Source organism: Ictidomys tridecemlineatus, chromosome 9 (genome assembly GCF_052094955.1).
Source record: "Ictidomys tridecemlineatus isolate mIctTri1 chromosome 9, mIctTri1.hap1, whole genome shotgun sequence".
Lineage (NCBI taxonomy): Eukaryota > Metazoa > Chordata > Mammalia > Rodentia > Sciuridae > Ictidomys > Ictidomys tridecemlineatus.
In genome coordinates, this window is record NC_135485.1 from 39506515 (window position 1) to 39519016 (window position 12502).

At 43.0% G+C, this 12502-nt stretch overlaps 1 protein-coding gene across 2 annotated transcripts in view; it reads left to right on the forward strand.

The window, feature by feature from the left end:
• Pdgfra (platelet derived growth factor receptor alpha) overlaps positions 1-12502 on the forward strand; it is a 49030-nt gene that overhangs the window by 18441 nt on the left and 18087 nt on the right. For both annotated transcript variants that reach the window (XM_078021300.1, XM_005320010.4), the window contains 9 exons: positions 3221-3336; positions 4927-5053; positions 6759-6952; positions 7697-7791; positions 7992-8124; positions 9869-9973; positions 10371-10481; positions 10742-10895; positions 12114-12280. In XM_078021300.1, the coding sequence (XP_077877426.1) occupies positions 3221-3336; positions 4927-5053; positions 6759-6952; positions 7697-7791; positions 7992-8124; positions 9869-9973; positions 10371-10481; positions 10742-10895; positions 12114-12280 (1202 nt within the window). The remainder of the gene's footprint in view (positions 1-3220; positions 3337-4926; positions 5054-6758; positions 6953-7696; positions 7792-7991; positions 8125-9868; positions 9974-10370; positions 10482-10741; positions 10896-12113; positions 12281-12502) is intronic.

Genomic DNA, 12502 nt, shown 5'->3' on the forward strand with positions numbered 1-12502 from the left:
TTTCCTCATCTATAATATAGGATTAATCATGCTTTATGTTTTTTAATGCAAAGAATTGGATCAGATGCTATCTGGAGGTCTCTTGAAATTTTAAGTTATGATTTGAATCCACAAGTCAGAAGGTGCCTCTTAAAGGGCCAGCCAATTCAGTCCGATGTCCTTGTTGGAAATTCCCATGAGACAAAAGTCTGTTCTTTATTTCAAGCCTGCAGAAAAAAAAGAAAACAGAACCTTTCTCAATAGTTCACTTAACTCCAGAGTCTGCTTTTTACTTTGCAACCTGAATTCCATATGTAATTGATAAGCCACGTCTGAGAAAATGGAACGTTTCTCCCTACAGTTCTGTGGGATCAAACCCAGGGCCTTGTGCATGCTAAGCATGTGGGCTGCATCCCTCACAGAAAATGGAATTTTATGACCTCTATAGAGCAGTGATGGAAGTAGAAGTGGAATAATGAATCTGGAAGGTTTTTTTGGTGATATGAAAAGAAGGTGCACAAGGAGGTGGGCAGCTTCCCACAAGGAACTTTCTAGGAGTCTGTTGAGGCCAAAGAGAAATAGGGTCCGATATACAGGCTGTAATCATCAGCAGCAACAAGTTAGTCCTGCCAACTAAGTGGTTCTGGAAAGCTGCCTTATACAGTGATTCAAAAATCTTTCAGCATAAATTTTATTTTCCAGTTTATATTGTGGGCCAGGAAGCATAGGAATGAATATGGTGAATGGTATGTTTGGCTTCATGGAGCTTAAAACCACTGGACCCACTCCACTGGGTCAGCTTCCTTGGCTGAACATACGTAGGCAATTAAGGACAGAGAATCACTTGGCCATCAGCAGCTGGTGTGCCTAAGGCGGCTCTCAGGAAATCCAGTGCTGAAGCAAATCCAATATGGCGCAGCCCAGGGAAACTCAGCCCAGGCTGCTCTTACACAGGTCCTGTCGCTCCAGTATTCCCACAGTGCTTCGGAGCCCAGGAAGTACTTTCCACATAGAATCTCATTTAACAAGTCCTCAGAATGACTGCTGTGTGCACAATTGCCAAATTTTGTACACAAGGAAATTGAGGCATGGAGAATTTCAATAATGCCAAGGTCTTCTCACCTTTATAAATTAGCATAACATGCTAAAAAGTTACAGGAACCATGAAGAAGAGCAACTAATTTTTGCATATTGTGATGTTTTATAAAGGACAGTTAAATGGGAAAATATTTTTACACACACACAAACACACACACACAGAGCCAAATATCATGTGTAATATGCATAGGAAATCTTTTGGGGAAATGTTCATTTATTAAAGTATGCAGAAGTATATTTTTCTAACTTGTTTTCTTTTGGTAATGGAATCCCACACTTTATAAACAAATCAAATGAAGAGGGTGCATTGTATAAAACTTCTTCCTATTTCTGTCTCTGTCTGCCCAGTTACCTCCTCCTCTCTACAGGGAAGCACTATTTAAGTATTGGGGATTGAACCCAAGGATGCTCTACCATTGAGCTATATCCAGAGATTATTTTCTTCTTCTGTTTTTGTAAGACAGAGTCTTGCTAAATTGCTGAGGCTGGCCTTAAACTTGTCCTCCTGCCTTAGCTTCCTGATGTGCTGGAATTACAGGCAGAAGTCACCATACCCAGCTAAGGAAACACTGTGATTGGTTTCCTTAGGTTCTTATGAAACTGCTGCAGTCTGGCTGGGCACAAAATTGAAGCCAGATTTAAAATTAGGTAGTCAGTGTATTTAGGTAAATCGGGTCTAGTATCGAGTGAAATCTAAAATGGAGGCCATGCTGGGAATGACTCAGGGAAAACACAGGACAATTCATGGAATGTTAATGAAGACCCTAGGCCAAAGTCCACCTCGAAGAAGTATTAATGAATAGCCCCCAACAGATTTGGAGATAGCCCATCCCAGAGAAGTGATAAGCCCATCCCAAAAGTCCTTCCTGCCCTTTTGGCCCACCTATGTCCCACCCTTCAGGCCCTCCAACCTACATTCCATCACCAAAACTATAAAAAGGGGAAACAGCACTTCCATGGATTCCACCTCTTGGGTCCCCTTCTTCCTCCGGGAGAAGTCTTTTCTGCTGTCCTTTAATAAACTTCTAATTTCTACTCTGACCTTGCCTCGGCATGTGCTTCTTTGGTGTTATTCTTCAACATTGGGGAAGCAAGAACTCGTCACTGGTCAACAGCGGTAACAAAATCACGAGCCACTCAAGCAGGAGCAAACTTTATTTCCAAAACTCCCGCGAACGCCATGCACGTGGCCTTCTTCCAGGACACACCATACCAACAGGAAATCCCTCCTCCGGAAATCCCTTCTACCGCACTTCCCCAACCAATGGGAACTCTCTGGGAATCCCTGTGAGAGCTCCAAAGTAGCAGGCCAAGGTGGACAGCAGGGGTCTAATATCCAATTGAATGCACATCTTAACATAATCATTATCATCTCAACTTGCTGGTGTCATCTTTCAACCAAAAATGCCATGCATCATTCCTGCTATGGCTCTCAGCATGAAACTTTCCAGTTTCTTGAATCAATACAGGCAGTTAACAATGCTGAGTCCTGTATTCCTCTTCATATCACACTTAGAGGCTATTCTCATTTTTTCCTCAAATGGTGTTGCTTTTTTGGCTGAACTATATAAATGACATGTATTTAGGGGAAGAAAACAGGTAAAAATCAAGGAGTTTTCTTTCCCCTCTTTCCCTTCCTCCCTCTCCCCTATTCTCCTCTCTTCCCTTCTCTCCTCCTCCTCCTCTCCCCCATCGCTTTCTTTTTGAAAAGTTGGTAGTTTATTCTCATTCAAAAGGGAGACCTTACCAGAACTAATAGCTCTTGGAGATGGCCTTTGCTTATCTCAAAATGTCTGGTTTTCTGTTGTTAAGAATTGTGTCTAGGGCTTGGGGATGTGGCATGCGTGAGACACTGGGTTCCATCCTCAGCACTACATAAAAAAAGAAAAATAAAAGATATTATGTCCACCTAAAACTAAAAAATAAATATTAAAAAAAAGAATTGTGTCTATTATTCAGATATTTGATGTTTGGAAACTGTTGAGAATTCCAGGAAAGAGATGATAACAGATAAGAAAAAAATGTGTTTTACTTTTTGACAAAAATAAAATGAACCTTGGAAGACTGTCATTCTTTAAATAGTTGGAGTTTATTTAGCTATTGCTTATTGAAACAAAGTTATTGTTTTTTTTTTTTTTTTTAGGTATCGAAGCAAATTAAAGCTGATCCGTGCTAAGGAAGAAGATAGTGGCCATTATACTATAATAGTTCAAAATGAAGATGATGTGAAGAGCTATACTTTTGAACTATTAACTCAAGGTATGTACAAGCAGTATAAAGGTATAGCTTGGTGAATGGCGCTCCCAAAGACAGCTTGGCAGAAAGAGAAGAAACCCTTTACTGGAGAAGCAGGGCCCGGAGATGTCACATGTCAGGGATAGCTTTGTTGTACTTATGAATTTAGGTACTAGTACTATATAAATAATCCGTGGTCCCAATAAAGTCGGCAAACTAATCCCCAAATTGGAAATGCTCCAAAATCTGAAAACTTTCTCAGTATTGACATGACGCCACAGTGGAAAATCCCACACCTGACCTTTTGTGACAGTCACAACAGGTCACGGTCAAAACACAAGCACATCCCTATGTGTTCATGAAGCATAAATGGATTTCATGTTTAGACCTGGGTCCCATCCCCAAGATTTTTCATTATGTATATACAGCTATTCCAAAATCTGAAAAAAATCTGAAATCTGAAACACTTCTGGACCTAAGCATTTCTGACAAGGGTCACTTGACCTGTAATTCTGAGGCATGCTGGGTTGCTCTGGAGCATTCTGGGAATTCCTAGGCTTTGCAGCTTTCTTAGCATCTGTCTAGTTCTGAGATGGGTACAGTGATGCTTTTTGGTCCAGATGACCTGCAGGTGCTCTGGAGGGGTCTGCGTAACTCCCCTGTAGACATGGGACAGTGGTCCCTGCTGAAGAGAGAGGAGTATCCGAGTCTGTTACATTCAGGTTCAACTCCTGTTTACTAAGTTCCTCCATGTGCCAGGTACCATTTGAGGTGGGCTGTTTTGATCCTTACAGTAAGTCTCTGATACAGGTCTTAGCCTATCACTAACTTGACCACAGATTCTTTTTTTGAGGGAGTGGGTATTGGGGATTGAACTCAGGGGCACTCGACCACTGAGCCTCATTCTCATCCCTATTTTGTATTTTATTTAGAGACAGGGTCTCACTGAGCTGCTTAGCACCTCAATTTTGCTGAGGCTGGCTTTGAACTCGCCATCCTCCTACTTCAACTTCCTGAGCTGCTGGGATTATAGGCGTGTGCCACCGTGTCCGGCTGACCACAGATTTAAAAAAAAAAAATTTTTTTTTTTTATCTTTTAGTTATAGGTGGACACAATATCTTTATTTTATTTTTTATGTAGTGCTGAGGATGGAACCCAGTGCCTCATTCATGCTGGGCAAGTGTTCTACCTCTGAGTCACAACCCCAGCCCCACAGATTCTTTTTTTTTTAAAAAAGAACCTTTATTACCTAACAAAATCCTGCAGATGTAGTTGGGTAGATAACTGCTTTTGATTATATTTTCACTGAATCTATTAGTCAAACCCCAGCTCTCAGATAATTTGAAGAGCCCCTTGCCTTTCAAGCCAAATGACTACAGGCACTTTCCAGTCCTCACTCCAGATTTTACACACCACAGGCACAAACCCCAAGGCACTGAAACTGAAACGCTTCACCCAGCAGGGGCTGTCACAGTGGAGTGTTACCCCAGCAAGTGGATTCAGCCCCTCTAGCAGGGTTCCAGTGCAAGGTGGTTGACTTCTGAAGTCACCTGCCGCTTTGGATTCCCCATGAGTTCTGGTGTTTGCATCTGACTTCTTTCCGCCTCTTGCAGTTCCATCCTCTATTCTGGATTTGGTCGACGACCATCATGGCTCCAGCGGAGGACAGACTGTGAGGTGCACGGCTGAGGGCACACCTCTTCCCGACATTGAGTGGATGATCTGCAAGGATATTAAAAAGTATGGAAACTGGACGTTCCTTATTCCTTGGTGATCATATTACTTCTCTGGTTGGCGCTTTTTGCACTAGTGGTTCTTATTTGACATAAGGCTCATGTTAGGATTTTGAACATGGCCCCCAGCTTCCTGGTGTGTGTGTGTGTGTGTGTGTGTGTGTGTGTGTGTGTGTGTGGTGTGCATGTGTTCATGAAGAGCTGTAAGAAGAAGCTGTAAGGTCCGTGGCTTTCATTGGATCCTCTCTGAGTCTCTAATGTGAAAAATAGTGAATTTTAAGAACCACTCTCCTATGAGGATCTTTACTACTATGGCCCATATTTTTACTTCATATTTATTTTCTGGCAAACTTATTTTTTAATTGGTGAATTATAATTATATATAATACCAGATATCACTATGATACATTCATATCTGCACATAGCATAATTTGGTCTTATTCATATCCCTGTATCTTCTTTTTTCCCTTCCTTCCTTCCTACCTCTAATTCCCATCCTCTACTCTACTTGTCTCCCTTCTATTTTCATGAGATTCTCTCCCAATTTTATCTTTAGTTTCCATATATAAAACACAAGACCCTTGTGTATCTGGGTTATATCCCTTAGCATGATGTTTTCCAGTTCCCTCTACTTTCCTGCAAATGACATAATTTCATTCTTTCTTATTGCTGAATAAAACCTCATCATGTATCCACACAATATTTTCTTTATCCATTCACCTGCTGATGGCTACCTGGACTGGTTCCATAACTTGGCTATTGTGAATTTTGCTTCTATAAACATGAGTATGCATGTATTGCTATAATGCTGACTTTAATCCTTTAGGATAAATACCGTAGAGTGGGATAGCTGGGTCATATGGTGATTCCATTCCTAGCCTATTGAGGAAACTCCATACTGATTCCCATAGTGGTTCTAGTAATTCATAATCCCACCAACATGCATAAGTGTCTCTTTCCCTCTACATCCTTGCCAGCATGTGTTATTATTTGTGTTCTTGATATTTGGCAAACTTTGGGTGGCTAGACTGGCGTTTGTACATAAATGAAAATGGCACCCATGTGATGGCTCACTCCCTCGCTCACCACCTGCTGTTGGGTGGGAGTTAACTCACCATTTCCTCATTCGTCTCTCATTTCTCTGCCTTCTTAGGTGGGCATGTGGAGTCATGGGCACTGGCTGTGTTCTGAGGCCTTGATTGCTTCTTCCTAAAGACTGAGACTCCTAGTCCTCCCTTCTAGAACTTAAGGATGACTTGCATGCTGACTGGGGCTGGAATCTGGGTCTTATAACTCAATGTGAAGGATGAGTTATAACCCTTGTGACACCTTCAGAGTTGTTTTCAGTGTGGATGTTGAGAAGGGCCTACCCCAGGCCTTTTGGAAGGGGTGGGATATTGGCATCATTAAAGATGCTTGATGTTGAACTGCTCAGTTCACTCGTAGGGTCAAGGTTTGGGATCAGTAGTTACATTTTATAGAATTTGTTTGTCTCTGCCTCCTTCACAGTAAACTCTCAGTTATTCTCATGCAGGTTATTTCCTTTTGAGTATGAAAGTGAGTTTTACTGTTAATATGCACAAAAATCAAGAAAGTTATCCCATAGGCACCTGCAAACATAGACAAGGTCAGCAACATAACAAATTCACCAACCCACTCTTCTCCCTGACTGCCAATAACCAGCCCTATATTTATGTGCTTTTTCTCTGTAGATGTAATAATGAAACGTCATGGACAGTCTTAGCCAACAATGTCTCAAATATCATCACGGAGATCTACCCTCGAGGCAAGAGTACCGTGGAGGGCCGAGTGACATTTGCCAAAGTAGAGGAGACCATTGCAGTTCGATGCCTGGCTAAGAATCTCCTTGGTTCTGGGAACCGAGAGCTGAAGCTGGTGGCTCCCAGTGAGTTGCTCAATAGTCAGGGGAACTCCAGCTCACCATCTGGGCCTCATCTTTCTCAGGAAGCATGTGGAATCCCACATAGGGTGGTATCAGAATTCAGGTCCCCAGGCAGAAATTCAGCTTTGAATGCAGCTGAATCTAGCCCTTTCTTTCTTCAAATTCATATACCAAGCTGCATCTTGCAAAGGACACTGGACATTTTGCTTGTCTAATAGTATAGCTACTCAGTCTCTGAGTTGCTGAACATCTGAACATTTGCATGTGGGATGGAGAAGGAGGAAGAAGAATCTTCCATCTCATTGCTCCTTACGGTAGTTGAGACAGGTTGAATTCTTAAAACAAACAAATAAACAAACAAAAAACCATGAAGTCACAAGCAATAGAAACAAATGCCACTTTTCAAAGTAAACTTTATTTAAAAAGCTTATGAAATACAGACTTTTGTACATGAAGTAGCACTCAATCTCATTTTTCAGTCTTTATTGTTCTCTTTCCGATTCTGTCTGAAAGGTTACGCTAAGGGCATCTTTGGAGAAAGTGCTGAGTTCCCCTGATTGAATTTTGGTGTAGTTTCATGGGTGTAAATGTTTGAGAGATGGTATTGCCCATCCCTAAAATGTGCCAGGCAGCCCCCATTCTTCCCTACTGGCAGTGAAAAATTCCTGGCCAGGTGTAACCAATACCTTCCTGCCTTCGGCCTATCTTCAAGGAAATTCTCCATCCTGTCTCTTTCTGATCCTCCAGCCCTGCGTTCTGAGCTTACGGTGGCAGCCGCAGTCCTGGTGCTGTTGGTGATTGTGATCATCTCACTTATTGTCCTGGTTGTCATTTGGAAACAGGTAGGTATTTTCCCAAAGCACTAAAATCTTTGAAGCCTGTGAGAACAACAGCTTAGTTCAATGCCTGGCACAGCGAAGGGGCTCAGTGATTACAGGTGGATGGATGTGGTTAAATCCTACTGCAGCTTACTGCTGCAGTGGGTGCTCTGGTGCCTTGGGACCTTGGTAATTCATTAGTTACCTGTCCTGGTCCTTTCTAGAAACCAAGGTATGAAATTCGCTGGAGGGTCATTGAATCAATCAGCCCCGATGGACATGAATATATTTATGTGGACCCGATGCAGCTACCTTATGACTCGAGATGGGAATTTCCAAGAGATGGACTAGTGCTTGGTAAGTCCCTCTGACTGTGACCTCCCAAGACACTATTCTCACTTGTACGCAACATCACTATTTAAATCCCTGCAAGGGACCTGAGCTTTGCTTAGTAAGAACTATGCAATAGAAATTCACTTGCAGAAATATATTTCCATCTTGAAAAAGAGTTAATTGAGGCTGAGGATGTAGCTCAGTGGTAGAGCCCTGGCCTAGCATGCATGAAGATGTGGGTTCAATCCCTAGCACTGCAGGGTAGGCATGGGGGAGAAGAAGCAAGTATCATTGCAATGAATTTTAAAAATCTAATACCATAACAAATTATGGCTAAAGAAAATTTTACAAAGGGAGAAAGGAATATAAGGAGGCCTAGCAAAGATACCCACCAACATGGCTTTGCTTTGGAAATGACACCAATCGAAAATGAAGTGAATTTCTACAACTCAAAAACAGTAAATGAGAAATGAATGCGGACAGTCACAAAGTAGGTTTTGATTCAGTACATTCTGAGGGTGCATAAGAAGCTTATATATATATAAAATATAAGATATTAAAATATGGGTACATCTTAAAGGAAAACATATAACAATACCCAAGCCAACTTGTCACAGATTTCAAATATTTCAATCTTGGGCTGAGATCAAATACATGAAGTCCAAGGGAGTTTTATTTATTTTTCATTTTTTAAAATCATATTCTGAATGAATGAAAACAGGACAAAGGCAAAGTTAGAGCTAGAGGTTGTGTCACAGTGAATAATATAACTAAATACAGGTTTTAATCATCTACCTGTCTCATTCCAAAATATGGCAGAGTTTAGATCTTAGAGAGTTACTTAAACTGAAATCAAACGAGGTATCCTCCCGGCTCCCAATTTCAAATGCTTTTCCTTAAGCTTTCTTTATTATATTTTCACCACTATTTCCCCAAAAAGGATGAGGAGCTTAGGGAAATTAAAAAGTAATAAAATTCAGGGGAAAAGGTAAAATCCCTGCTATGCCAAGGGGCACTGCTTGGTCTCCCTGTTCCTGGGCCCTGTCAAGTTACTGGTGAAGCAGTACCTTTCCAGGAATTGCCAGCCATGCAGCCCTGCGGATAGGGGCAGGGTAAGCTCTCCTGGTGTCTTTCATGAGCAGAATCTACCCTGGCTGGGCTGTCCACAGTCAGGCTGATTATCTGGAAGCCTCTCTCTGGACTGTGAGCTCTTCAAGGATGGGACAATAGTCTCAGTTTCTCTTTGTCTCTCCTGACATGAGGCAATGACTGGGCTCAGGGCATGCTGAGCCTCTGTGGCCTTGCTGGCAATGGGCCGCAGTGGGCCCAGCTCAGTTTTTACTTGTCTACTCCTTGGAATTGGTGGTATTTTGAATACTCAAGTATTTCCAGTGGTTAAGGATTTATTGATGCAAAGGATGCCTCTGTTTGTGTGTGTAAAACAGAAGGGTGTTGAGCCAGGGGGTATGGGCAGGAGCTGGGAGGCAAAAGCAAAGGAGCCCAGGGCTTGGCCAGCACCCAGCTGCTAGCCAGAGAGTTCACACCAGGGAGGGCTGCATCCTCCTCTCTCCCCGTCTGTGTTTTCCTTTCCGCTGCAAATGTTATTTGACAAAAGCAATTACTCTAATTTCCTCCCCTGTGGGCTCCATTCTTTTTTTGACAGGATGACTTGGAGGAGTAATTAGGCTTACTCAATATGGGAAAGCACCCACCCAGCTGTTCACCCCGCAGAGGAGCCCGGTGTGTTGATGGTTCTTCTTGTCCACAGGTCGCATCTTGGGATCTGGTGCATTTGGGAAAGTGGTTGAAGGAACAGCCTATGGATTAAGCCGGTCCCAGCCTGTTATGAAAGTAGCAGTGAAGATGCTCAAACGTAAGTGTTGGGAGGATTTGAATACGAAGAGATTAAGTGAACTGATCAAAATCGGGTCTCAAATTGAAATACAGCCGTCATAGCAAACTTAGGACTAGATTCTGGTTCTTTGACTCTAGATTTTATGTGTGTTTAAAAGTTTGTCAGTTCATTCTGTTTTGGTTGTTCTTGTCACTTGTATGTTGGAAAACGAGGAGTTATTTCTAGTTACTTCTTTCTATCCTAAAGACTAGAGACTGTCACCCGAGTCCAGACTCCATGGGCCCTCTGCTTCTCTTTTGTACACTTGGTAAATGTAATAATGTTGAATCACAGGAGCAACCACATTCTCGGGGTTTTCTGGAAATGAGAGCTAGGTAGTTGAGTTGAACTGACTCATGATTTATTTCTTCAACAGCCACTGCCAGGTCTAGTGAAAAACAAGCTCTCATGTCTGAGCTGAAGATAATGACTCACCTGGGGCCACATTTAAACATCGTCAACTTGCTGGGAGCCTGTACTAAGTCAGGTAGGCTCACCGACCTTCCTGGGAGTGAGGGTGTGCTCTGAACACCTGTGGTTGTGAAAAGCTGTCAGACCAGACTCAAATCCCAAATCCCCACTCACACCCCAGCCACACCAGTGAATAGAAATCTTTTCCTTGGAGTCCTCTCGCTCCACTGAGCCGATGGGAGTCATTGTTTTTGAGCCATATCTCTTGGTGGTCCAAACACAGCAATTCATGGCTCCCCTGTCCTTGGGTTTTCATTCTGGTTTTGGTCCCCACAGGCCCCATCTACATCATCACTGAGTACTGTTTCTATGGGGATCTGGTCAACTATTTGCATAAGAATAGGGATAGCTTCCTGAGCCGCCACCCAGAGAAGCCAAAGAAAGAGCTGGACATCTTTGGATTGAACCCTGCTGATGAGAGCACACGCAGGTGAGTGTACAGAGACATGGCTGTGTCATTGTCCTATAAGCCTCACAGATGGAGAGAACCCATGTTCTGACAGAATCCATGTCTGCAGGGTCAGGGCCCAAAGTAGCAAGACTTGGAGACGAGCTAGCCTGCCCAGTGGTCCCTGACAGTGCCCATGGATACCCTGTGTCTGTAGGCACTTTGGACCGGAATATCATGCAGGAAGGCCTGGGACATCATGCAGGAAGGCCTTGCTGATAGGAGTTAAGGGGAGTGAGAGTTGGAATCCTTCTGGAAGCCATTCTCCTGTTTATGTGTGATCCACTCTGGATGTATGGAATGCAGCACAGGCCATGGACGCCTGAGTTTATATACCTTGTGAGAATCTGTCTGAGGATCTCCAAGCTCCAGCTGGTGGTCCTTGCTGAACCTGGGCCTGTGGATCAAGCCAGTGATGGTGGTCTCCACTTCAGAAATCTGTCAAGTGACTGTAAAGATCTCGAAGGCTATGAAGATCCATAAGATCAGAAAGTGCAATGAGTTGGCTTTATACACATTTACTTAATGGATACTAAGTGGGTGCGAATTTATCAAGTAGCAAGAGTTGTCTCCTCAAGCCACAGGGCCACAAATCCCATGTTCATGGTTTATAGACTGAGAAACAGAGAAAGAGTAATGATGGGCCTTAATGTCATGATTTTTTTTTTCAAATTTTAAGTGTCATAGACTTATAACATTTTATAAATCTTTGGGGACATAGCCCCCTGTTGTAAATGTCATTTCAGGGTGTCTGTGTTCCCACTGAAGACGTGTAGAAGAGTGGCACTGAAAACAAATAAATAAGTGAAAAGACAGTAAGAACCGTGTCAGCCAGAGTTAGCAGAACCTGAATAATCCCCTGGTCTTTCCCATCGCAAATGGTGGTCATTCTACAGCTTATGAAAAGTGCCTCCTTCATGCTAGAAGGAGTCATTTTCCTTTCATGCCACTGGAACCTTCCTGCGGTCCCCACGCCTGGGTCCTAGGTGCCCTGTGTGTTTGTGGGATTCTTGGAGTCATCTTCTCAGGCCCTTCTCCCTGCCTGGGCCACCCCATGTGAAGGGTACTCTTTGGTTTTGCTTTTGCTCTGCCTCCCTCAGTACCGGGCACAGGGCAGGGACCCACATCATCATCTGCTGAAGCATCTGAGTGGCCACTCCAGAAGGGCACCTGGGTGAGATGTCTTTTCTGTTTTTACAGTTACGTGATTCTATCTTTTGAGAACAATGGTGATTACATGGACATGAAGCAAGCCGACACTACACAGTACGTCCCCATGTTGGAAAGAAAAGAGGTCTCCAAGTATTCGGACATCCAGAGATCACTGTACGATCGCCCGGCCTCGTATAAGAAGAAATCTATGTTAGGTAAGAGCATCTTTATCACTCTGCTTTAATATGATACTTAAAATACTCAGAGGTGGGTGAACAGGAATGATAAGTAGACCTGTCAGGCCACGTGGTCCCTGAATGCAGGTCTGCTCAGCTGGGTCTGTGACAGGTTATTATAGGTTGTGGCCTGTGAATTAAAAAGGATAAAGACAGATTTCTTGCAATGAATTTCCCAAACTTCAAATGCGATTGCTTTAT